This window comes from Myxine glutinosa, chromosome 12 (assembly GCF_964187855.1).
Source record: "Myxine glutinosa chromosome 12, kmMyxGlut1.1, whole genome shotgun sequence".
NCBI lineage: Eukaryota > Metazoa > Chordata > Myxini > Myxiniformes > Myxinidae > Myxine > Myxine glutinosa.
The window spans coordinates 64009863-64037419 of record NC_136272.1 but is presented as its reverse complement, the minus strand read 5'-3'; the positions used below and the strand labels follow the sequence as shown (position 1 = coordinate 64037419).

Here is a 27557-nt window from a genome sequence, read left to right as displayed (position 1 = left end):
ATGCTGGAATTTTGGTTTTTTTCAGGATTGTAAACTGGTATTAACAAGCAAAAGATTGGATAGAATGAACAGATCGAAGTATGCTAACCGCCATGGAAAACCAAAAGGTCCGTTGCTCCAACTAAGGGTTAATGCCCTAAACATCAGCTTCCTTCCCATGGCAGTTAGTATACTCGGATTAACATTCTGATGATGCCATTCATTGTTCTACCTGTCTGACGATGCAGAACGACACTATAGCCTTCATCATTAAGATTAGTCTTCCTTGGTATTAACAAGCAACTTGGAAATATTGTGATGAAACCACCTGTTGCTGTTTTATGCCTCTGTCGACGAAGTCGCCAGACGCATTACATTTTCGGGTTCTCCGTCCGTTCATGCATCTGTGAGGTTTTCGTTCGCGCAATAACTTGAGAATGGCTGAAGGGAACCAAGTCAAACTTGGTACAAGTATGTACTGTATAATGACGCAAAGATGAACTGATTAGATTGTGAGGTCACAAGGTCAAATCAGGTTACAATCTTGTTACCAAGTTAACTTGTGAACCAGTGATGGTTTTGACCAAACTTGGTACAAGTATATATTATTATGCAAAGATAAACCCATTAGATTTCTGCATCAAGGTCAACGGTCAGTTTTTGTTAGAGATAATTTGAAGACTGAATGGAACCAAGTCAAACTTGGTGCAACTATTATAATGGGGTAAAGATAAACGGATGAAATTTTGGGGGTCAAAGGTCAGAGGTCCCATTCGGTAAATTCTGATTACTGTGCTAACTTCAATACCAATGACGGGGTTTTGACCAAACTTCGTAAAAGTATATATCTACTATATGAGAGCTGTTGGTCTGTCGCCATTTTTCTCAGATGGCTGAACGGATCTTTGTTAAACTTTCAGAGGTTCATCAGTGAATGGGTTGGGAGTGTTTGACAAAAAAAAACAAATTTTGAAAAAGAAAAAATTCTTTTTTTGGTTAAAACAAAACAAAACTATAGTGCTGAAGCCTTTTTGATTAATGACTGTTATATACAAGTACATATTCGCATAAATAAATACAAAACAATCACCAGACATTTTAACACAAATAATTTTAATCAAATAATACCGGAAGCGGTTGAAGTTGGAGGTAAGACTTCTTCTTCCTGAACGTCATCGTACTCAACTCAAACGTGATGAACGGTACATTCAGCAGCATAAATTCAACAAAAAGGTAAAATGATGATTTGACATTTGTGATGGATTCGGATGTGGATGTAATTGCTTTTCCATTAAACTTGTATTTGCCCTCATTTCAAATATGTTAATGTTTCTTTTTCGCTTGAGCAACACCGGGTACTCCAGCTATAAACGCTTTTGTACTTTACTCGGGGTACAAATACAACTTTGTCTGTGGGGTAACATAGGCTATGTGGCCGCGGCTTCACTCGGGGGAGGGCCGCAAATTCTCTTTGTAAATGTGTACTGTGTAGCGCCACCTGGTGTTGGTGGCAGAGGGTATTACAATTACCTTTTTTTAAAAACTCAACTGGACTATGTCCAGCTGAGTTTTTGTTGACACCCAGTGTCCGTCGTCTGTCCGTCGTCTGTCTGACGTCTGTAAACAATGACGTCTACACTCTAAAAGTCACAAATATTGATCAAATTTGATGAAAGTTGTTATGCAGCATCTTTAAGACAAACTAGTTTGGGATTGCATTTGGGCGTTGTATGCCCAAAAATGGGCGTGGCAGGGCAGCCATATTGAAAAATCAATTTTTGTCAATCTGGTACTTCCTAATGTAGCTAGAAGGCTGAAACTTGGTGTGTAGACAGTATGTAACAAACCTCAACACATATATTACGGGTTTTGACGATGTCCGAAAAATGACCTCGTCGTGACCTATGACATGACTTGACCCATAAACATCAGTTTGGACGACGTCCAAGCTCTAAAAGTCACAAATACTGATCAAACATGAGATACCTTCAACGTTGCTGTACCTCTTTAGCACATATAAACTATATAGTTTGTGGTTCTATTATGCATATTCTAACCATATTGATATAGACCAGTTGAGTTCAGGTTCCCTGGAACCTCTAGCTTTACCTGGAAAACACTGAGGTTAAAGTACTCTTTGCACGTGTAAATTTATTCCTCCTTCCCTCTCCCCAAAACAGAGGCCTGACAAAGCCAGCCCCCCCCCCCCACCCTCCAAAAAAAGATGTAGTACATCTTTCCCGTCCCTCTCCCCTCACCTTCCACACCCTTCACTTGCATTTCCACTACCGAGGGTACTCCTGTTTGTCTACTATAAATGGATGAGGTGTGTGTGTGTGTGTGTGTGTGTGTGTGTGTGTGTGTGTGTGTGTGTGTGTGTGTGTGTGTGTGTGTGTGTGTGTGTGTGTGTGTGTGTGTGTGTGTGTGTGTGTGTGTGTGTATTAAATATGTACGTCAATTAATTACGTACTATTGAAATGTACCTTTTAGCTATTTAGACTGCTGAAACCCCTAAAATCCTTAAGACCCTGAAGACCTAAAAGTCCGCAAGGACCCAAAAGTTCCTAAATACCTAAAAGATGCCCGCATCCGGCAGGCAGGTATGCTACAAGGCCGTGAAGACAAATGAAAATTTGGTGCAATGGACCAAAGGGCCCACTAATTATGATGAACAGGTTTGATTTTGGTGTCAAAGGTCAGAGGTCATGTCAGGTAAAAATGTGGTACTTGAGAACAGCTGAACGGATTTCAATCAAACTTGGTACAAGTATGTATAATGTAATAATGGTGGAGGAGGCATATCTGTTGACGTCGTGTGCTGTTCTAGTTTTCTTATTTTTACCTCTGTCACCTAAGGTGGACAGAGGTCATGGTTTCCCCCCTGTCTGTCTAAAAAAAAAAAAAAAAACCACCGTTTAGAGGCCATTTTTCCCCGCAAAGCGGGGGTTGGCCTTTTCGGGGACCGTGGTAGTTGTTGTTTTTTTGGTCCCCTTTTTGAAGCAATGTTTTACGGCCGGATGCCCTTCCTGACGCCAACCCTTTTTGCCGCCTTCAACGACAAACAGGGAATTACCAGTGAACTGGTACTCAATTAGCCGACCTCGGAAGGATGACAGGCTGAGTCAACCCCCCTGGCATTAATTCGGCGATCGACCGAGATTCGAACCCAGGATCCTAGGATCCCAAGCCGGCACCCCCACCGCTAGCCCAACACCAACACCAGTGAGCAGTATTTCTCAAAGTTGTGGATCGATTCGGATAGAATGTGGTGGACAGGTTGGGTGTGTGACAAGGATGACTTCATTTGATTTTTTTTTTTCTTGAAGATCCAAGTCCAAATTTACATTTTTTTAAAACAACAACAACATGCATTTTAAGGCCATTTTCCCTGCTAGAGCGGGGGTTAGCCTTTAAAAAAAAAAAAAAGCGAGCATTATTGAGTTTCATCATTATTGAGTGACAGGGCCAAAAACGATATACTTTATAGCATGATGTTTCAAAAACGTTGTGGATGAGTTGGTTCGGTGACGAGAACCAGTTGATTCGATTTGGGTTGAGGTCCAGATCGGGCCTATCGGTGGGATACAAAACGTAAACTGTTCAGCCTGGCGGATGTATGTGCTCTACCGAGTGCCTTTCTAGTTTTAGTCCTGTATCAAGTTGAAAATATTAAATAGTGAACCCTAATTTTTTAAATTTTTTTGTGGACTGAGTTGAGTCACTGGTTGGACAAGTGTTCCCTGCTGTGACAACATCGTTGATTCAAAAGGTTACCATAGGTAATTTTCATGATTTTAAAGGTAAACATCTGATGTGCAACCTTGGCCAATCTCTGGTTCTCATCAGCACCAGTCATAGCCCACTTTCTTGTCTCAGGCCTTTACAGAAACGCAGAAGAAGAGGCTGTTGTCATGGAAGCAGCAGGTGCAGAAGCTTTTTAGAGGATTTCCACGGAAACCGATGGAGATCCGACAACCCGGGAGAAGGTAGATATTGTTTTAAAATTACATTTCATTGCTAAATTTAACCCTCCGCCGGTTCCATTTTGCCTCCGAACCCTCGTGTTTTCACAAGTACGAGACTTCTTTTCTTTAATGCTGTTGCTTGCCATGTGCTTTCTCGTGAAGACCTCGTGGTGTATTTCACGGAGCCATGTATAAGAAAACACTATGTTATTGTTTTAACTATGATCTAATCGGCACCCCTTACATTTGAATATATTCCCAGTTGGAGCCTCTTTGGACAGCCCTTGCAACTCCCCCCTGGGCCTCCAATGGTAGGTTTTGGAGTTGGGGGAATGGCATGGCGAGGACAACGTGCACTGCCACTTCCTCCCAGGAACATAGCCAACACAGCCCGCCTCGGCCTTCTCGCCACCAACCCAAGGCCTTCTGCTCTGAGCAAGGCAAGACTGATCTGAAGTTTTTATTTTTTTATTTCACTTCATTTTAATTTTTGCTTGCAGCTGGAAAGTAACATCACAGGGGATAGTTTTTCTCGGCCTCGGCTGACGAAGTCAGCGGAGCCGTTATGTTTTTGGGTTGTCCGTCTGGCTTGTCCCCGTCTGTACCTCGGTCATGGGTTATCATTACCGCGATAACTTGAGTATGGTTGAAGGGAACCAAGTCACATTTGGAACAAATAGTATAATGATGTAAATATAAATAGATTATGGGGTCAAGAGATCAAAGGTCAGAGGTCATGTTTGGTATAAATCCTGTTGCCACGATAACTTGTCCCTCGGTGATGGGATTTTGACCAAAGTTGATTCAAGTATGTATTATGATGTAGAGATGAAGTGATTTCATTTGGGGGCAAGAGGTCAAAGGTCAGAGTCTGTAATAGGCATAATTGGTCATGTCACGATGTCAGAGTTCCATTCTAGTTCTTATTGAGCAGAGTAAGTAGGGGTACTTCAGCGGTGGGATTGTGGTTGCTTTGAGGGTATCAAGCCTACCACTGTGGACTGGCATTAGATGTAAACCTGGCTGTATGGGGTGGGTAAATTAGCCCCTCCTCATAAGGTCAGCTGTGGGCAAGTGAGGATTTTGATCCAATAGTGACTTGTTAATTATCAAGAGATTGACTCCAAAAAAAATCCAAATCATTGTTCTTCAGTTATTCCATTATTGTGTGGTTGGCTGAGGGAAATTTTGGGCCCAAGTATTTTACGAACTGGCTGGCCAGGCCTGACGGTTAACTAAGTAGTTCGGGCAGGAATTTTAGAAGTTGTTAATGGTTCCGGTGATAGCTTGCCTACTTTTTGTGAAGGACACTGTAGGATCTTTAATGTCGACCCACTAATACCGGTGGATGTGACACCTAGTTTAACGGCAATCCAAGAGACGGCACACATTGAATCACCCTACCTGGAAAGGAACTCCAAGGCTGGAATACCAACCCCTCACCGCTGTGTTGTGCTATTAATATCCTTTGGACATCCTGACTGCCTAAGTTGAGGGAACAAGACACGAGACCTGGCATTACCCCGTTGCACCGTACAGCTAAATGTCCTACACAGATTGATGGCAGACTAAAAAAGCAAACTAGAAAGGTTCCAGGGAACCTGAACTCAACTGGTCTATATCAATATGGTTAGAATATGCATAATAGAACCACAAACTATATAGTTTATATGTGCTAAAAATATATGACAAAAATTGATTTTTCAATATGGCCACCCTGCCGTGCCCATTTTTGGTCATGCAACGCCCAAATGCAATCCAAAACTAGTTTGTCTTAAAGATGCTGCATAACAAGTTTCATCAATCTTAATCAATATTTGTGACTGAGCGTAGACGTCGAATTGTTGACAGACGACAGACGGACGACGGACACTGGTGTCGACAAAAACTCAGCTGGACATAGTCCAGTTGAGTTAAAAATGAATAAATATAACAAACAACAGGCATTTTAAGGCCATTTTCCCTGCTAGCTAGAGTGGGGGTTAGCCTAGCCTTGCGGTCCCCATGAAAATCTTCTCCATTTTGCCCTATTTTCTGCATCTCTCCTTGTTAACCCCCTTGCCCGCATTTCTTCTTCCACCATCTTTAGCCAAGTCTTTCTCGGTCTTCCCCGTCCTCTACTTCCTTCTACATTCATTTCCATCACTCTTCTCAACCAGTCACTTTCATCGTTCAACACATGACCAAACCATCTCAACCTGTTTCTCTTCACAACATCCATCACAGGCTCTATTCCCATCATCTTTCGCAATTCATCATTTGTCTTCCTCTCTCTCAACGATACTCCGCACATCCACCGAACCATTCACATTTCCACCCTTCGTTGCTGCTCTACGTCCATTATCCATGTCTCGCTCCCATAAATCATAACGCTTCTCACACATGCAGCATACACCTTTCCCTTCAGCTTCAACGACACTCCCCTCCTCATCAGCACGCCACTCAGTTCCTGAAACTTCTTCCATGCACATCTCACTCGAGCAACCGTTGCCGAGTCTGATCCACCTTCTCCATTCAGCATGTCTCCGAGGTAGCAAAATGTTTTCACACCTTCCAGCTTCACACCATCTCCAAGATCCAACTCAACATTTCCTCCATCTGCAGCTCCCTCTGTGCACACCTTACATTTGAATGTAGCTGCCACACTGGTTAATGACCCTCTCAGACCACTACATTTTTGATGAACCCACTCGGTGTGCATTCTACATTTTCACTCCGACACCCTTCCTGCACACAGCACATGGCCACTTCCCAGTTCTTTCCACCTCACCACATGCTTTACCACTTGCCATCACCTTCGTCTTTTCTATATTCACCTTCAGACCTTTTGTCTCCATACATTCCTTCCACTTGTTCATCTTCTCCTTCAGTCCATCCAAATATTTGATAATAAAATTTTTGAAATTTGAAATTCAAAATATGAATAAATGTTGATTATAAAGGGGTTGACGAAGATGAGAATGTTAAACAAAAAAGCTTAACTTTTTGTCAAATAGTGCAACACAGGACAGTCAATTATAATCTGTGGCAATTGGTGAAAATGTTCTCCCTTTTGTACAAGTGCTAAATGATGCAAGAAATGTTCAGCAAAGCACGTTTGCCTGCCACTGAGTATTTGAGGTGTGCATGCGTATATGTATATATATTTGCAGGCGGTGTGGTACGGTGCGAGCGGGGGCAGTAACAGCATGCCGAGCCGCAGTCACAGCTCCGTTCAGCGCACGCGCTCCCTGCCCGTACACACCTCCCCCAATGCCTTCATGCTTTTCCAGCAAACAGGTACTTGCTCGATTGTGGTTGTATAATAGGCTCCAATTCCCATGTATTGTGAGTCGATGTATCTTGAAGGTTTATTAGCAGGACGCTGCCTGTGCTGCACAAGCAAACATTGAAGACAAGTGTCTTGTCTCACCATCCCGACTTGTTTATTCTGCTGCCAGAATTCCAAGTTCCTGTGACCGAACCCGAGATAAACAACAGGCTCGAGTCCTTGTGCCTGAGCATGATGGAGCACGCGTTGGGTGGTGCGTCACTTTATTTTGAGCATGGTTGGCCTTCTTGCTCAAATTTTCCCCATCGCCCCTGTCTTTTGCCACAAATATATCGGAGATTATAAATTGCTGACTTCTTGTGCTGCAGATGGTGTAGACAGAACGTCGACGATATAAAATGTGCCAGATGTCCGATCCAGAACGAGGCTGGACTTTTCCCTCCAGGATGCTGGGCCGGGGAGCGTGCCCGCTCGAAAAGATGCCCATTGGAAGTCTGTGCAAGTTCGGGCAGAATGTCTATTTTTGGGGCTCATACTGTTCCATGGCAGCCTGGAGGTTACACTGTGGTTTCTGTTCTGGGGTTTGATTTTTTTTTTTGACACTTTTCAGTCGATGAATTTCGAGTTTAAGGGTTGCATCATTGCTTGACAAATGCAAATAACTGTTTGTGCATTTAGGTCCCCCTTCCCTTTCCCACGTCCCTGGATTGTTAATCCCTCGTGGATTGGGATCGTGGAGCATGTGGCCGTGGCTTGATTCACTGGACATTATCTTTGTGCTTGAATGAACATGGTAGGAAGATCTAGGGGTTGTGCTGAGATCTTGTAGGAAGGGGTGAGGAGATGGTGAAAGTGGAAAGTGCAGAAGGTTTGACAATGTTTGCATTTGGTTTTATTGGGAGGGAAGGGGGAGGTGGGAAGGACAGGGGAGGGGAAAGGGCTCTTTTGTTTGTGGTGCAGTTGTGGGTTTGAGTGAAGTGATTGACAGGCCCACTCTGATGGGGTTGCGTACCGTGAAAAATCTGACATGCACGGTGCGTACTTATTTTCTGCGCCTTTTACTCACACATTTAGCAAAACGTGCGTTTATCTTTCGCCAATATTTATTCGACCCATTCGCCATGTACGGCAGAGTACGGTATATAATCATTAACTTTTTATTTTTAGATACTGCAAAAATGCAAGTGGCTGGCACCCATGTTTACCTTGTTTTGTATGTAAGCAGATGTATCGTCATATTTTTCGTAATCAAAACTATTGGGAGGGTGGGTGGGTGGGTGGGTGGGTGGGTGGGTGGGTGGGTGGGTGGGTGGGTGGGTGGGTGGGTGGGTGGGGGGGGGTTGAGTGTGAGGGGGTTGAGAAGACACCCCCTGTAGTGGGGTTGTGGTGCTGTGAGTGGGAGAGGGAGACGGCTTTGACGAAGGATGGGGATTAGCTCGGTTTTTTTTGTTTTTTTTAACAGCTAAGTTCCTTTCATTTCCCACGGGACCAAGCCATGTGGGCCTGGGGGAAGCGGATGGGCAGTGGGGGCTGTGCTGCCTTATTTATTTAGGCCGCATGGCCGGTCCGGTTTGTTAGCAACTAAAAAGAAGAAAAATGCTGTTGGCTCGGCCTACATGTCACTTCGGATTTTCTAAAGTTCCGTTTGCTCATTGATGCTGGCTTTCCCGCACTGCACGATTTTTTTGTACAAGGTTCCTCTGCGAGGACATGCTTTTACAATTCTCCTAATGGAGGATACTCTAATCTACCTTCCCTCACTGGGTAGGCCGTAGATGCCACGGAATAGGTGTCTCCACAGCCCGAGGCTTGAGCTGGCCAACAGTGCGTCGGCAGTTCCACTTCTGCAGGGCCATGTCTCCATGTTTAACTGCTGTTGTCTTAATTTTATACAAACACTAAAGGCTTTAAGGCAGCTCGCCTCCTGCAACAGTATTTTGGCTCCACGGAGTCAAAAAGCATTTCCAAGCAGCAGTTTGAGTTTGAGCATGTTATCCATCCTGTTGTTTGTGTCATGCTGTTTTAAATGATTCCCACTTGTCCAGAAAGCCGGAGGGAAAGTTCAATAAAATCTTAACTTGTGCGTTTTGTTTCTGCAATGCAAAAACATTTTTTCCCAAAAAGTGAACTTACATATTGTGCACACTCTGTGATAGCAACACGATGAACACCTCAACACTGCTAAGGTTACTAATTTGAACGGCAGTTCACTTCCAGGTTAAGCCTACACTTGCTGTTCTACAATAGGTTACATACCGGTAGTTAAAAGTGGCTGATTACACTTATGTACATGTGATACGTTATGATAAAGTTAGTTTTCATCACTGCTTGCATCACTTTCCACCAACCCATCTTCAGCGCTGCCAGGGCTAGTGTCACCACCACTACTGCTGCTGCTGCTGCCGCTGGGTGAGCGCGAGCCGGCTTGCTGCTCCCTCTCGCTGTCCTTACCTCCTGTAAAGGATTGATCGGAATGAATTTTATAACATTGCAAAGGGTTAATTTGTACCTTATGCAGGGAATGAAGATTAAACCATAGTATATTCTATATGGGATGGATGGAAGGAGGGTTCTTTTTGTTCCAGCTCGAACTGGCAATTGCGCCTCTTACCTTCATCGCTCTCACTGTCACCACTTCCGAAAATTTCCTCTTCTCGTACATGGCGTTCTTCACCGCTCTCACTGTCCGAGGCTTCGCCTTCACTCTCTGAATGGGCTCCCTCACTTTCGGAATGTTCGCTTCCCTTTTCGTCATGATCCTCCTCTTCCTCTTTTTCTTTGTCATCTTCCTTTTCTTCCTCTGCCTCCTTTTCTTCTTCATCCTCTTCTTCCTCTGATGTGCAGAATGTGCAAGAGTGATGAGCATTATAAAATAGGCTCCTCATATTTGGCATTATAAATATTCTATACACAAGCCCCAGGCTTCAAATTCCTCAAATCTGATGGGTTTCAGACCTTCACAACTTGATCCAAAGCTCCTCATTATCCTGGTTAAACACCAACCTCCTTACCAGATTCTACAATCCTCTTTGCCTCTTCCTCTTCCTCTTCATCCTCAGGCTCGTGATTCTCAAGCTGTGCTTTACGTGCTTCCTGCATTCATCACAATCACATAATGGATAAACCAATCGGCCAGTCCACACAAACCAACAGGCCCAAACCACCTCGGACATATGTCCTCGTCCACCAACCTGTGCTTCCAGCTCCTTCTCATTCATGTTCCTGTGCCGGACCTGGAGCAGAGTGTTGTTGCTCTGCTGCACACCCTGACCGATGCGGGCGCGCCGCTTGCTCAGCCGTACCCTAGTGAGCAAGTGATGTGATGTCACAACTCACAAAATGCATTAACGAAAGCTGCTACTTTGGAACAGAGTTGTTCATCGGAACACCTCTTAAACAGCCTTAATGAAGAAAGAAGAGAAAAAGAAAAAAAACCGTCCCTTCCCCCCCAGCCCTACCTCGTCTCCAGCTCGTTGTAGTAAACACCATCATCCTCACGGAAAATGAAGAAGTAATTCTCTTCGTACCCTTTGCTTGCCTTGTTCTTCACGTTCCAGTTGTATTCGCGTGCCATGCGGTACTCGTACCTATCGGTAACGATCAATTCCAACGTGTGCCAAAGGTCATTCAGGGGATACCATGACATTTAATTCTGTGAATTGACTACCTCAAAACAAGTTTCTCTGCACAAATATGGAATCGAGTTCTATAAAAGTCTATTTAGCATGGAATTGTGGAAACTTAGCAAAAGTAAAGTTTTAATTACTCCTCCTCATGGGTGAAGGGCAGGCCTTCCTCGACATCTCTCTTCCTCTTGCGCATAGTGCTCTCGTTCGGCAGGAAGTACGCCACGAACTGGTTTCTCTCTTCATCCATCATACCCCTGGTAGATGGCAAAAAGATCAGAACTCGTTTAAAGTGACCAGAAACACAATTTGGGCTACAGTTAGACCCACAATCCTTTAGGACTGAGCTGACAACCACAAGGTAAACTGAAAAATGCCAGGTCAACAAATTACATCAAAGATGGAAAATCATGGTATGAAAAGGTATGACCATGTTACCGGATCATCGCCTGTGACATGGTATCGACAGCAGAAGAACCAGTCATGCCCTTTGGTGCTGGGTCAGCATCGAAGATGACCTGGGCACATGGATTGATCCACATCTGGGGAGGGAGGGAGGTGTGGGTCAAGAATCAGTACTGATCCTCAGAGGGAGGGGTTTTTTGGGGGGAGGGAGGGGTTTTTGGGGGGAGGGAGGGTTTTTTTGGGGGAGTGGGGTTTTTTTTTTGGGGGGGGAGGGTTTCTTTTTGGGGGGGGGGGGTTAACACCATTTCTCCATAGTCTCTGCACAATGAATCACCTGGGCAGCACATCAGACCCAGACCACAATCTCAAGAAGCAACCGTAACAGCATTAATATTACTGTACCTTGAAATCGGGGAATACGGGCAAGATCTCCGTTGGATGAACACGCGGCTTGCTGTAATGGGTCTCTATCTGGAGGGGAAACCCAAGGGCAATCATAAGCCAAGACAATGCAGTGATTGGCACAAAGTGTGGGCCCTAAGCAGTGATCTAGTATGAGACTTTCCCATCACTGCATTTACTCTACAAACATATTAATAAGCACATTAGGATTCACCTTTCATAATGAGTTACCAGTTGAATTGAATGAGAAGCAAGGTGACAATGATTGGTAAATTGAGTAGGGAGTGAAATGAGACACACCTCTTTCTTAACATCCTCGAACGTTTTCTCTATGGCAGTGATCTGGCTCTCACGATCCTTGTAGATGTCATCTTCTGTGAACTGCTGCTTCACCGACACCCCGATCCTGAATGGAGCACACATCGGTCCCGTGATCATTCAGGTGGAATGTAGTCAGGTAGGTGTATCGGTAACGATCGCATGTGGGATGAACCGACCAAACTCACTTGATCTCTGGTTTCTCGTTGCTGATGCCATAGCGGTTGAACTCGGTGGAGATGTATTCGGTCTTCCTCATCCAAGGAACCACCTTGGCATGCTGAAGGGACCTGGTGAATGGAATGCAGGATGGGCTTGGATAAACTACCGAGATGGACTTTGCCAGCAGAACGAATGTTACGATCAAACACTTCCGGCTGTGTGTTGCTAATTCAAGACGCGTTCACGATAGACAATTTGAGCTCGGACCGACCAATATATTGTACTTGAAAAATCAAAGATTTTTCAAGTAATAAAATAATCATGTACCATGCCCTAAGCAAAGTGTTGATGCTGCTGAAGCAATTGCGAGGCTAAAATCCTGGTCAGGTTACCACTACAATTCAGGAAGTCAGGGCAGGAATTTGTTCAGGGTGTCAGCAATAGGTCACAGACTTCACAAAGGACACCGTGGGATCGTTAACGTCCACCAAATAATGTCGGCAGACGGGATGCCCATTTAACGTCAATCCGAGGGACGGCACACACATTGATGAATCGACAAGATCACAGCTTACAGGAGAGTGCGCGTATATCAAGGACATCCTGTCAGCCCTGTAAAGTTCCAATAATCTAAAACTATAAAAATTCACAACTCTGTGCATCAGGAAGAAATTACCGTTTGGAGCCCTGAGGTGTTGGAATTTCTTCCTCCAGTAGTTTTTCATCATCCGGGTGAAGACAAACTGAAACACAAGTAGGGATTATTTTGTGACGGTGTACTAGCCTGACCCAACCACACCAATTGGTGGAAATGGACGAAAGGAAGCCATTTAACATGAAGCAGGTTCAGTGGAACTCCCGTTTCTGTACCACTCTGCTCAATTTTGTACGTGTCAGGGTGGATCAGGTCGATGGTGACACTCAAGTCGGTTTCTGTCAGCATCTCGTTCATGTGTTGCTTCTCTAAGGAGGTAGCTTTGTACTGCACAAACCTGCAATTAAAAAAGCTCATCACAAAGGGCTCACCACCACATTTTAGCACCTCTTCACACTGATTCTCCCCCTATCAATATCATACTACCAAAAACAAACTTCCAATCCACCTTTCCTTGGCCTCTTTCTTGCCTAGCCTCTCCTTCTCTCTGCTTCATATAACTCTTTTGAAATGACTTAATCTGCCCAAAAATGAGCAGAAACCCCAGGAAACGGGCATGCTCGGGGCAAAAGAAAATGCATTTTGTGTCCGGGATAAGGATTGCTACTTCAAATGGCTCACCAAACTTCTGACACAAGCCGGAAATACTTGCAAAAGTAACAGAGAAAGGGCTGCGCCTTACACAACGAAAGACTTAGAACTTTCTCAGCTCACCAAACGGGCAGCTGCTTGTACAGCAAACTCCCAACCATGTGGACCTGTCGGTGCAAGGCCCGAGTGAACGGACGTTTGCTACACCAACCCCCGGCAAATTGCTACCAGTGAACGGACAGGGTAAGTTAATTTACTATTATATATGTGTGTGTTTGGTTCTGAGGCCACAAGAGAAATTATACTCGATTTTGGCATCTATTGGTAAAAGCTGAACCATGTATCAAGGATATTTCTCGTACTGCTACATTTCCACGAGTCCGATTTGCATTCAGGAACACAATTATAGTTAACCATTTTGAAATTACCAATCTTTTGTCTAAATGCCGAAGTTATGTTTAAAAAACTTTGAATTACAGATATCATGCTTGTAACGGCAGGTCAAACGTGCACTGCGAGCCGAACCGAGTCACTGAAAACACACGCAGTGCATGCGCTGAAGATCTTGTTTAGCGTTCTTGCGTCATTTTGAAAGTCCCATATTGGATGGCATTTGCACACAGGAATTGTGGACTTTCCGTTGAGAGGTTCTAGGCTTGAAAAGTCGATGCACGGACGGTGCCAAGCTGACGATCGAAAGATTATTCAATCAACTACTCCTCAATAAGCTGGAAGAATTCTTCAAATCGCTATCTCATCCATCCTTTCAAGGTTTGTCTGCCATAAAAACTCAAAGTTCTCACCTGTTCGCTCCGAAGGGGTAGGTGATGAACTTGGCATCAAAGGGAATATCAGGCAAAGTGTTGTTGTATTTTACACGACATATCAGCACAGACCTGAGGCATGAACACACAATCACATTAGAGATTGTCAAACGATCAAGAAGAGTCCTACATTCACAAAGGGTCGGTCACACATTCAAATGTAGATCCCAGCCCGCGCTGCAAGGGAGTCGCACCAATAGAACCCACAACCAAATTAAATATCGTCGATCCAAAACCATGATGCTCAAACATACAAAGCAATTTAAATAGGAGAAGCAGAACATGGCAAACTAGTTTAAAAGTTCACTTTTAGAGGTTACTACAAAAAGAGCGTTTATTCTAATAACAGCTGCTCCCAATTTTCATTCATTACCTCAAAATACTCTAACTCATGGATATATTTTGTGTAGTAGTTGGAAACTTTGTAATTTGTTGAAAGTACAAATAATAATAAAAAAATAGGGGCAATACGCCTGGACGCTCACCTGGTAGAATAAAGCAAAATACTACACCGACTAATGTTATGTGAAACAATATCACGGTATTCTAAACCAATTCCAATGGTTGCTAGGAGACAGGACAGCAATTACAATCATCTTCTACACTTCCGGTCAAAAGTTTTAGAACACCTCAATTTTTCCAGTTTTTATTGAAATTTACACAGTTTAATGCCCAGTGAATAACCTGAAATGGTACAAAGGTAAGCAGTAAACTGCTCGAGGTTAAAAGAAAAGTTTAGGTTAGCAAAAACGGGGAAGTAATGTAAATTGCAGTTATATTGTAAAAAAAACAAGGCCTTCTTCAGGGAACAAGTTATGGGTTAACAACTTACAGCTGTTCTGCAGCAATGTAAGTAAATTAAGCCTCAAAAGTTGATGCGAAGAATTCCTACAGGTGTCCCAACCTCTGCTGATTACTTGATTACAAACCCCCGTCTGTATAAAAGCAGTATTGGAACAGACTGCTATTAAAGCATTATTTGATCCACCACGCGGTGACCCGGGTTGCCCCAAGATTTTTTTTTACCATTTTACAAAATTAATTTATTTATTTTAGGGGGAGTGTAACCCGGGTTCGCGTGATAGGCAGCACAAATTTATTCGTGTGTGGTAGCCTCAAATCCCTTGAAGTCCGAGGGGAACCGAGGATAAACCCCTCTTAGCAGACCCGAAACCCGTGGCGACAACAATATACGTTTGTATTGTCTTGTTCACAAGCCGGTTAACACCACCCCAGAACGGATAGACCGAAACAGGCTTCATCTCCAAGGCTCTGTTCAATTTATGGCGGGATATTATGATCGCGCACGCGGGCCGAGGAGAATCACGAGAAACAAAGCTTTTCATAAACCAAACGTGTTTATTCCTGAACAAATAACAACCAGGGAAAATTAATTCAATAATATCTATATACAATGAGGTAAACATTGGTAAAATGAATCCCATGTTACCTGCAGACAGATCTCGGTGGCTATTTGCTTGTTACCTGCAGACAGATCTCACAGTGGCTATTTGCTTGTTACCTGCAGACAGATCTCACAGTGGCTATTTGCTTGTTACCTGCAGACAGATCTCACAGTGGCTATTTGCTTGTTACCTGCAGACAGATCTCAGGTGCTATTTGCTTGTTACCTGCAGACAGATCTCAGTGGCTATTTGCTTGTTACCTGCAGACAGATCTCAGTGGCTATTTGCTTGTTACCTGCAGACAGATCACAGTGGCTATTTGCTTGTTACCTGCAGAAAGATCTCAGTGGCTATTTGCTACGAAACTCAAAACAACTAACCGAGTTAAAATGCAAAACCACAAAATTAAATATCCCAATGGCATTCCTTATCCACACAATGAACAAATTGTAGCGTTTGCTAAACTTTGAAGCTATGTGAAGAGTTAAATTACTGCAAATCTGTTCTCTTGATGTTATTTGAACTCTGCATTGGTGTTCCCTTCATTGTTTTGTTTTTGTTTTTTTCGTTTTTTTTTTATTTTATATTTTACTTGTTAAATTTATCAATTGTAAAACTTGCCTCACTACGGCCTGCCGCCGCAATGAAAGGTGAATATAAATAAACCTTTCGTATCTTACTATAATTCACCAAATGTCCGTCTGTCTGTTCGAAGGTGCCGTAAAAACTGCTGAACCGATCGCAAAGATATTTTGGGTAGGTAATCCTGGGTTCTCAGGTTTGGACTCCCACGTAACATTCGCGTTCGCAAAACGTTCATTGTGATGTTCTCCTTGTGACGATGTTGTGACTATGTATGTGTTCACAGCAGTGTTTGACGTGACGGTGTGAACGTAATTTCGTAATGTTTTTCGTTTCGTAATCCTTTAATGAACGTTTTGTAGCGGTTACCGGAAGCATGACACAATTACCGTGCACCAGCCGATGACGCAACCGGCGAGCGGGCACGTGTCCGGACTCGCCCGGGCGTGTCCAGACTTGCCCTCTTGGGCGAACACTTGCCTTGCATACCACGCCCCGTCGAGAGGCGTGACTTACCTCTTTTGCATACCACGCCCCACCTGAGAGGCGTGGCTTTTGTGTGTTGAGTTTGCGTTATAAATTGCCGCCCGTTCGAGGGGCGGATTCAGTGTGCTTTTGAGTTCTTTGGTTTTGAGCTAAATAAATAGCTCGGTGAAACTTCGTTCCTGTGTCGTCCATTTTGTCTGGCTTTATAGTGCGAGCACAGCTCCCACAATTGGTGACGCCTTTCTACGAACACGGCGATGGAGTCAGCTGCAGCTTTGAAGCTCCCGGGCTTTTGGGAATCTCACGCGGCCGTTTGGTTTGCTCAAGCGGATTCTCTCTTCGCCCTACGGAACATTACGGAGGACACGATGCGCTACCACTACGTGGTCTCCGCGCTCACCGCCTCCTCCGCTGCCCGGGTTCTGAGCTACCTCCAGCACCCGCCGGACGCCGACAAATACAGCGCGCTCAAAGGCCTACTCGGTGCGTTTGGACTCACGGAGACCGAATGCGCACGACAACTACTACACCTCCCGGAGCTGGGCGAGGCCCGTCCGTCCAAAAGCATGGACCACATGCTTGCTCTTCTCGGTGACCACAGCCCGGACTTCCTCTTCCGCGAGCTGTTCCTCCAGCAGCTACCCGGGCAGGTACGGTTAGCTTTGGCTAACTCGCCCATCACGGACCCTCGCGCCCTGGCCAAGGAGGCCGATAAATTTTTGTCAGCCAGGCGACACTTCGGAGCGGCCGCCTGGGACCCTGGGCCGACCGAGGCAACGCCCGCGCCACGACTGGCGCCTCCACCGGCCGAGTCCACGCCACTGACGGCAGCGGCCGCCGCGACGCCCCGTCGACCGAACCCGACGCGACCGCCGGAGCCTCCACCAGAGCGGACCATGTGCTATTACCACGCCAGGTTCGGGCAGAAGGCCAGAACGTGCCACCCACCGTGCACTTTCCGCGGGTCGGGAAACGACCAGGCCGGCGCTCGCTGCCTGCCATGAGCGTCGGCCATTCAGGCAGCCTTCTGTTTATCACGGACACAGAGTCTGGGCGGCGTTTTTTGTGTGACACCGGCGCTCAGCTGAGCGTGATACCCGCCTCGGTGGAGGACAAACAGGCCGCGCTTTGCGGTCCCGCCTTGGTCGCCGCAAACGGTTCCTCCATCCGCACCTTCGGTTCGCGCAGCGTCGCATTCTGATTCGGGGACCAGCGCTTCAAGTGGGACTTCATCACGGCGAACGTGCCCATGGCCTTGCTGGGTGCAGATTTTCTTTGTGTGCATGGGCTTTTGGTCGACGTCAAACGGCGTCGGCTCTTCAACGCGGAGCCCTTCAGCTCGCTCGCTTATTAAGCGGCTCTGCACCAACCAAGCTAGCCTGCGCGCTCCCGGCCGTGGACGATTTCACCCGCCTACTCGCCGAGTTTCCCGCCCTCACGCAGCCGACGTTTTTGGCCGTCGCCGTCAAGCACGGCGTCGAACACCACATCCCGACCACTGGTCCACCGGTCTATGCCAGGGCTCGCCGCCTCGACCCGGCCAAACTCGCCGTGGCGAAGGTGGAATTTGACACGCTGGAGCGGTTGGGCATTGTGCGGCGCTCGAACAGCACGTGGGCTTCGCCCCTGCACATCGTGCCCAAACCGGGTGGCGGATGGCGACCATCGCCGCAACGACGCCACCAACCCCGACCGGTACCCGATACCACACATACAGGACTTTTCCGCCCGTTTGGCGGGGCGGGTGATCTTCTCCAAGGTCGACCTTATTCGGGGCTACCACCAGGTACCTGTCCGGCTGGCCGACGTTCCGAAGACGGCTGTAATTACACCTTTTGGCCTCCGAGTTCCTCTGAATGCCGTTCGGCCTTAAGAACGCGGCCCAGGCCTTCCAGCGGCTGATGGACAGTGTGCTGCACGATCTCACCTTTCTGTTCATCTACCTGGATGACATTCTCATCGCCAGCACTTCCCGGGCAGAGCACCTCGTCCACCTGCACACGTTTTTCGAGCGCCTCGCCCAGCACGGCCTCATCATCAACCCGGCGAAATGCCAGTTTGGCGTAACGGCCGTCGACTTCCTGGGGCACCGCATCACGAAGCGCGGGGCCGTCCCGCTGCCTACCAAGGTGGAGGCAGTCACAAGTTTCCCACGCCCCCGCTCCATCAAGGCCCTACAGGAATTTTTGGGGATGGTAAATTTTTACCACCGGTTCGTGCCTCGTGCCGCCCAACTCATGCGCCCCCTGTACGAAGCCCTCCGGGGCAAGCCGGCCAAGCACGACGTCGCCTGGACCACAGAGATTGACGCGGCGTTCACGGGCGCTAAGCTGGCCCTCGCCAACGCGACCATGCTGGCACACCCGGCGCTCGACGCACCCATCGCCCTCACCACGGACGCTTCCGACTACGCGGTGGACGCCGTGCATGAACAGTGGGTGAACGGAGCTTGGCAACCGCTGGCCTTCTTCAGCCGGCAGCTTCGACCTAACGAGCGCAAGTATAGCGATTTCGACCGCGAGCTCCTCGGCCTTTACCTGGCCGTTCGCCACTTCCGCCATCTTTTGGAGGGCCGCCCGTTCATGGCGTTTGTGGACCACAAACCCCTGGTCTTCGCCATGGCCAAGGTTACGGAGCCGTGGTCGGCCCGCCAGCAGCGCCACCTCTCCGCCGTGTCCGAATGTACGACGGACATCCGGCACGTTGCGGGCAAGGACAACGCTGTGGCCGATTGCCTCCCGGCCCGGCGCGAACGCCGTCCACCTGGGTGTGGACTTCGCCCGCATGGCGGCCGACCAGACCGTCGACCCCACGGTGCAAGCCCTCCAGACAGCGGACATAGGCCTGCGGTTGGCCAACGTCCCCTTCGAGGACACAGGCACGGTTCTCCTGTGCGACGTTTCCCTGGGCCAACCTCGCCCCATCGTGCTCACCGGATGGCAGCCGCACATTTTTGACGCCCTCCACGGCCTTTCCCACCCGGGCCGGAAAGCATCACAGAAGCTCGTGGCAGCAAAGTTCGTCTGGCACGGGCTCCGTAACGACGTCCGCGACTGGGCCAATGCCTGTGTCGCCTGCCAGCGCGCGAAGGTCCACCAGCACACCCAAGTCCCGTTGGCACCATTCGACGTGCCCGCGCGGCGCTTCAACCACGTCAATGTGGACCTGGTAGGACCCCTTCCCTCCTCGCGGGGCTTCACCCACCTCCTCACGATGGTGGACAGGACCACCAGGTGGCCGGAGGCCGTCCCGCTGGCATCAACAACATCCGCCGACGTGGCGCCGGCCTTCATTGGCACTTGGATTGCCTGTTTCGGCGCGCCCTCGGACATCTCCTCCGACAGAGGCCCGCAATTCACCTCCGAGCTTTGGGGCGCGGTCGCCCAGGCCTTGGGGGTCAAGCTTCACCACACCACGGCCTACCACCCCCAAGCCAACGGCTTGTGCGAGCGGTTCCACCGCTCGATGAAGGCCGCTCAGAGCCAGCCTCCAGGACGACGGTTGGGCCGACAGGCTCCCGTGGGTCCTATTGGGCCTCCGAACGGCCCCTAAAGAGGACCTCCAGGCTTCCACCGCCGAGCTGGTCTACGGCCAGCCACTGCGCATGCCGGGCGAATTCATCCCTGACGCCACCGGCCCCTGGTCCGTGGCTCGCCAACGCTCGGACTTCCAGGAGGCCGCCAGGAGATTTGCCCCCGTGCCCACGTCCCACCACGGCTGCCCCCAACCCCACGTCCCCCCAGCACTTCGCGCTGCGGAGTACGTTTTTATCCGGCACAACGCACACCGGGGACCGCTCCGGCCGCCGTGCGATGGGCCTTTCCGGGTCCTGCAGAGGAACGACAAGTCATTCATCGTCGACAAACCGGACCGCATCTCCGTGGACCGCCTCAAGCCGGCCCATTTGGACCTCGACCAACCTCCACGGTTGGCCCTTCCTCCACGACGGGGCCGTGCCCCGTCAACTAAGCCCCCCGCCCGACCATCCACCGCCACACGAATCGCCAGGGGTCGTTTCGGCTGGGTCATCAGGACCCCCCTCAAACTGACTCTCCCGGTGCAGGTTAATTCTGGGGGGGGGGCGCATGTCGCGGTTACCGGAAGCATGACAATTACCGTGCACCGGCCGATGACGCAACCGGCGAGCGGTCACGTGTCCGGACTCACCCGGGCGTGTCCAGACTTGCCCTCTCGGGCGAACACTTGCCTTGCATACCACGCCCCGTCGAGGGGTGTGACTTACCTCTTTTGCATACCACGCCCCGCCTGAGGGGCGGATTCAGAGTGCTTTTGAGGTCTTTGCTTTTGAGCTAAATAAATAGCTCGGTGAAACTTCGTTCCTGTGTCGTCCATTTTGTCTGGCTTTATCGTGCGAGCACAGCTCCCACAGTTTAATGTTTAATGAACGTTTAATGCCCTTCGATGTCCGGGGCCGCACGGGCGCTACACTGGACGGGCCAGCGTGTACCTTGCCCTTCGCCGGGTAAACCGCTGAGCCCCATGAGTGATGAGGACTGGGGCTTCAGACAGTGTCCCACGAACGAGGAATTCCCAGTAAGTGCGAGTCATCAGCTCGCGTTGATTAAGTCCCTGCCCTTTGTACACACCGCCCGTCGCCGCACAAACATCACAATGAAACACAATCACAATTCACATATTCGTGCAATTCGAATAAATAAATTCGAATATTCGAATATTTTCGAACCGATATGAACAGTGATGTGGCTTTTATTGAAATTCTAAAGATACTGTTTTGATTTTGATGATTCACGTGTGATATGATTTGACGGATGTTTATATGAATCGTTTAAAAGAAAAAAATTCTGCCTTCCATTTCTGATATTTTGCCTTTTCATTTTGGCTTCCCAATTGAAGCCCCGCCCGTAAGGTGGGTACCGTTGCTAGTTATTATAACTCGCAAGGCCTCCTCCGATCTGTTCCCGCCCTTTTCTCCTCACAGAACCAAGCTACTCTGATCTTCTCTCAATTCTCCTCAAAACTCATGCAGTTTTCCTCACAAAATTCAAGATCTTCAGTACACTATTCCCGCTCCTCCAGGCTTCCTCCCCACCACCCCCTTCTCCTCAGAACAATCTCCTCAGTTCTCAAGCAGTTCTCTCCTCAGAATTCGTGCAGTTTTCCCTTGTGCCTTTTTCAGCTCCTCTGAGAACATGGAACCGAGAACTACTGACTCTTCCCTCGTCTCCCTTGCCAACTCTCGGCCCCTCCAGGTGTTGGGCTCCACCCCTTTTCCTCGACAATCATAGCTCTGCCCCCCTCTCACTGCCTGGCAGAGTCCCATTGCTTTCCGCTTCGTTCTTCTGGGCTCATGGGAACTCTAACCCGGCGCCCCTGACGAATGGTTACAGGGAGGTTTTACACACCGTTAATTAACTTTAATCCCTCTATATCACAAGCACGACCCTCTGTATTGTGCACAAACAATCATTAAGCTGACGGGTCCCTACTTCCTTACATAGAGATTGTTTCCTACTCGCACATGAACCATGCTACTCTATACAGTTTTATCTCTGCTCAGGTAATCTCTAACCCCTCCCCCCCAAATTCTACAACATACAGCCTCACCTCTCGCCAGTGCTCCGATGACTTGTCAATCTGAAGAAACACCAGAATTTCATAAACACAATGGATCACAGTTTAAAAAATATATAAACAGCCTGACTGAGCATCCTGTTTGTCATCATTGTCATTCCAAAGGAAATAAATAAATAAATAAAAACTCGGAAAATCCATCAATCTCATCTTGCAGAAATCAACATGTGCTGGGTGTTCAAGACTATCGTCGGCAGAAAAGCCAAACTAATGAACATGCATCGAATCAAACAGGTTGAAGGTTTGGCCGAGCATTCCCATTCAAAGACAATTATAATTGTGCTGTGTACTCAAAATGTGTCCAAATTGGACAAAAAACAGGATTTGAAGGCACAAGAAAACAGAACATCGATATATTGAAATTAAAGTACAGTAAGCTGGAACCTTCCAGCTTTTGAGCAGACTAACAAAGTAGATCCTTGCTCCTCACAACAGCCTCCTATAGAATTGGTCAAACTCCAGGTTTTAAAAGAGAAGAGATGAACACATTGTCAACTTTTGGGGAACGCTCGCCTGGAGGAAACATCACCCGCAATAGAGTTTCGCACTAGATGGCCGTCATCAACCAATACAATTGTCGAGGACGTAGCGGCCTGATTGAGCTAAACCAAGTGCACAGAATGGCAACCGTAGGATTCGCTGAGTATATGAAAAGTGTAACAGACTACCAAATCCAAGCAAACCAGAGAAGGTATCCACGGAGCAAAACATTTCCAAACACAGGTGCAAATGAAAGATGTCACATCAAAACAGAAATGAGTACAGCCCCAAAAAATGCGAAAAATATGAAAGAAAAATATAAAACGAAATAACAAATATACACCGCCAACTGGGGTCGATAAAAGACAAGACTACACAAATGGCTTTAAGAAGATGGCAGGACTGAGTCAATCAGACAAGTGTAGGTTCTGCAAGGTAGTACGGAGCATGAGCCACCTCCGATTGAGATGGAAAAAAAACAACGTCAGAACAGCTGTACACACAAAGGCACAACAAGGTATGTAGAGTAGTCCACTGGCACATCTTTAGAAATTTAAATATACACCCCAGTCCCAGAAAATCATGAAACTATGACCCAAAGCGATAATTGAGAACAAGTAACTCATGTTCACATACGACGTGACGATCCCATCGAGCGTGAACATAGAAAACAAAGCACTGTGACCGGATATATGACTGAGGAAGAAAAAAAAAAAAAGCATTGCTAATTGAGGTGTCAGTAGCCAGCGCTTTTGGCCGAAACAACACAAACCAAGAATAAACAGCCTAAACAACCCACTACCAGGAACTCAAAAATGAAGTGAAAAGATCCTGGAATCTGAAGAGCACTTAAATTGTGCCAGTGTCATTGGAGCAAAGGGAATGATAAAGAATAACATCACAGAGATCTTACAAACCATCACTGGGAATGTTAATACAAACAAATTGCAGTTGGAAGCTGTCCGAGGCTCGGTGACAATGGTCAAGAGAGACCTCGGAACAAAACTTTGAGAACAAGAAAACTTCACAAATTGGTCCATGAATTGTGGTCCCCCGAAACAAAATGACTATTTCCACGTGGATCCGGACCAACAGAATCCCCTGACAACCCTGCAACTGCCCCAACCCTCACTCAAACAAGCAGCATCTAATCGGTCAGAAAACCCAAGTCTGACCACAAAACACTCACAACTCTGCCTGCGGTGGAACCACAGCAACAACAAAATCATTTTACTCTCGGTGGGTACGTGCAGTAGTTATATAAATTTAGCGCCAACACAAAATAGTGGTAAATACAAGAAACGAACCAAAATTTTTCATGATTAGAACGTTCTTATGTAACCTTGATACAGGAGGAGGTTTGAATGATTAATTAATTCAAATTCGGACAACAAGACAAAACATCACAACATTGTACTTTCAAAACGATGGTATTTTGTGTGAAAACAACAATCATTACGGGTTAGCCAAATGCAAATGTCCATTAACAAAAGCCGACTAACCAACGCAGCGCGGCAAACGCCGGCTAACCAACACATTGTGGTAAACGCCGGCTAACCAACACACCACGCCAAACGCCGGCTAACCAACACACCGCGGCAAACGCCGGCTAACCAACACACCGCAGCAAACGCCGGCTAACCAACACATCGCAGCAAACGCCGGCAAAACAACTCATCGCGGCAAACGCCGACTAACCAACACACCGCGGCGCACGCCGGTTCACTAACGCAGCACGATAAAAGCCGGCTAACCAATGCAGCGCGACAAAAGCCGGCTAACCAACACACTGCAGCGTACGCCGGTTCACTAACGCAGCACGGCAAAAGCCGGCTAACCAATGCAGCGCGACAAAAGCCGGCTAACCAACGCAGCGCGACAAAAGCCGGCTAACCAACGCAGCGCGACAAAAGCCGGCTAACCAATGCAGCACGACAAAAGCCAGCTAACCAACGCAGCACGACAAAAGCCGGCTAACCAACGCAGCACGACAAAAGCCGGCTAACCAACGCAGCGCGACAAAAGCCGGCTAACCAACGCAGCGCGACAAAAGCCGGCTAACCAACGTAGCACGACAAAAGCCGGCTAACCAACGCAACCCGACAAAAGCCGGCTAACCAACGCAGCGCGACAAAAGCCGGCTAACCAACGCAGCATGACAAAAGCCGGCTAACCAACGCAGCGCGACAAATGCCGGCTAACCAAAGCAGTGTGCCAAACGCAGGCTAACCAACGCAGCGTGACAAAAGCCGGCTAACCAACGCAGCTTGACAAAAGCCGGCTAACCAACGCAGCTTGACAACAGCCGGCTAACCAACGCAGCGTGTCAAAAGCCGGCTAACCAACGCATGCGACAACAGCAGGCTAACCCACGCAGCGTGATAAACACAGGCTAACCAACGCAGCGTGACAAATGCAGGCTAACCAACACAGCATGACAAATGCAGGCTAACCAACACAGCATGACAAACGCAGGCCAAACGCAGGTAGGCAAACGCCGGCTAAACAACGCATCGCGGCAAACGCTGGCTAACCAACGCATCGCGGCAAACGCCGGCTAACCAACACATCGCGGCAAACGCTGGCTAACCAACGCATCGGGACAAACGCCGGCTAACCAACGCAGCGCGACAAACGCCGGCTAACCAACGCAGCGCGACAAAAGCCGGCTAACCAACGTATCGCGACAAAAGCAGGCTAACCAAAGCAGTGTGGCAAACGCAGGCTAACCAACGCAGCATGACAAAAGCCGGCTAACCAACGCAGCATGTCAAAAGCCGGCTAACCAACGCATCGTGACAAAAGCAGGCGAACCAACGCAGCTTGACAACAGCCGGCTAACCAACACAGTGCGACAACAGCTGGCTAACCAACGCAGTGTGACAACAACCGGCTAACCAACGCAGTGTGACAACAGCCAGCTATCCTACGCAATGTGACCACAGCCGGCTAACCAACGCAGCGTGACAAACGCGGGCTAACCAACGCAGAATGACAAAAGCCGGGTAACCAACGCAGCTTGACAACAGCCGGCTAACCAACGCAGTGCGACAACAGCCGGCTAACCAACGCAGCGTGACAAACGCAGGCTAACCAACGCAGAGTGACAACACTCAACAGCCGGCTAACCAACGCAGCTCGACAACAGCCGGCTAACCAACGCAACTTGACAACACTCAACAGCCGGCTAACCAACACAGCGTGACAACAGCCGGCTAACCAACGCAGTGTGACAACAACCGGCTAACCAACACAGCGTGACAACAGCCGGCTAACCAACGCAGCGTGACAACAGCCCGCTAACCAACGCAGTGTGACAACAGCCCGCTAACCAACGCAGTGTGACAACAGCCGGCTAACCAACGCAGTGTGACAACAGCCGGCTAACCAACGCAGCGTGACAACAGCCGGCTAACCAACGCAGCGTGACAATAGCCGGCTAACCAACGCAGTGTGACAAAAGCCCGCTAACCAACGCAGTGTGACAACAGCCGGCTAACCAACGCAGTGTGACAACAGCCGGCTAACCAACGCAGTGTGACAACAGCCGGCTAACCAACGCAGTGTGACAACAGCCGGCTAACCAACGCAGTGTGACAACAGCCGGCTAACCAACGCAGTGTGACAACAGCCGGCTAACCAACGCAGTGTGACAACAGCCGGCGAACCAACGCAGTGTGACAACAGCCGGCGAACCAACGCAGTGTGACAACAGCAGGCGAACCAACGCCGTGTGACAACAGCAGGCGAACCAACGCCGTGTGACAACAGCCGGCTAACCAACGCAGTGTGACAACAGCCGGCTAACCAACGCAGTGTGACAACAGCCGGCGAACCAACGCAGCGTGACAAAAGCCGGCGAACCAACGCAGTGTGACAACAGCCGGCTAACCAACGCAGTGTGACAACAGCCGGCTAACCAACGCAGTGTGACAACAGCCGGCGAACCAACGCAGCGTGACAAAAGCCGGCTAACCAACGCAGTGTGACAAAAGCCGGCTGACCAACGCAGTGAGACAACAGCCGGCGAACCAACGCAGCGTGACAAAAGCCGGCTAACCAACGCAGTGTGACAAAAGCCGGCTAACCAACGCAGTGTGACAAAAGCCGGCGAACCAACGCAGTGTGACAACAGCCGGCTAACCAACGCAGTGTGACAAAAGCCGGCTAACCAACGCAGTGTGACAACAGCCGGCTAACCAACGCAGTGTGACAACAGCCGGCTAACCAACGCAGTGTGACAACAGCCGGCGAACCAACGCAGTGTGACAACAGCCGGCTAACCAACGCAGTGTGACAACAGCCGGCGAACCAACGCAGTGTGACAAAAGCCGGCTAACCAACGCAGTGTGACAACAGCTGGCGAACCAACGCAGCGTGACAACAGCCGGCTAACCAACGCAGCGTGACAAAAGCCGGCTGACCAACAAAGCGTGACAACAATCGGCCAAGCCAACGCGCACAAACCTGTTTTCTTGATCTCGCTGCGTAGTCTGGATGGTGGGCGCCATTGCCGTTTGCGCTGAGCGTTCTTTCAATAATTTATTCAAAATCGTCATTCGTTTTTCGTCGTTCCGGTTTTCGGCCCGCCCATCCGACTGGATGACTTCAGGCTTAATGGTCATCGTGGGGAAAGTAAAATGGAAACGCAGGTATTGCATGAGAAATAAAAAGAATACACCGAACCGACGATAAATAACGATAAATGTTCAAACTTAATCCGATGTCAAAAGCGAACGACAAAGTTAAGATTGACGTCACAGTCCAGGAAAATCCCTTTCAAACGATTGTT

At 48.2% G+C, this 27557-nt stretch overlaps 2 protein-coding genes across 2 annotated transcripts in view; one reads left to right on the top strand and one right to left on the bottom strand.

The window, feature by feature from the left end:
- The window catches only part of LOC137437481 (protein Smaug homolog 1), a 101645-nt gene extending 93922 nt beyond the window's left edge, over positions 1–7723 (top strand). The window contains exons 11-15 of the mRNA XM_068131840.2: positions 3856–3965; positions 4207–4384; positions 7097–7223; positions 7385–7468; positions 7584–7723. Of these exons, the coding sequence (XP_067987941.1) occupies positions 3856–3965; positions 4207–4384; positions 7097–7223; positions 7385–7468; positions 7584–7612 (528 nt within the window). The 3' untranslated portion in view covers positions 7613–7723. The remainder of the gene's footprint in view (positions 1–3855; positions 3966–4206; positions 4385–7096; positions 7224–7384; positions 7469–7583) is intronic.
- On the bottom strand, positions 1076–27557 carry PAF1 (PAF1 component of Paf1/RNA polymerase II complex). Its single transcript, XM_068131842.2, has 15 exons — positions 27233–27557; positions 22259–22288; positions 14178–14270; positions 12999–13120; positions 12805–12871; positions 12155–12256; positions 11949–12054; positions 11649–11717; positions 11280–11383; positions 10982–11098; positions 10674–10802; positions 10407–10518; positions 10227–10308; positions 9827–10048; positions 1076–9669 (listed from the first exon to the last, which is right to left on the bottom strand). The coding sequence occupies exons 1-15, from the start codon at positions 27424–27426 to the stop codon at positions 9527–9529; spliced, it is 1692 nt and encodes a 563-aa protein (XP_067987943.2). The 5' UTR covers positions 27427–27557; the 3' UTR covers positions 1076–9526.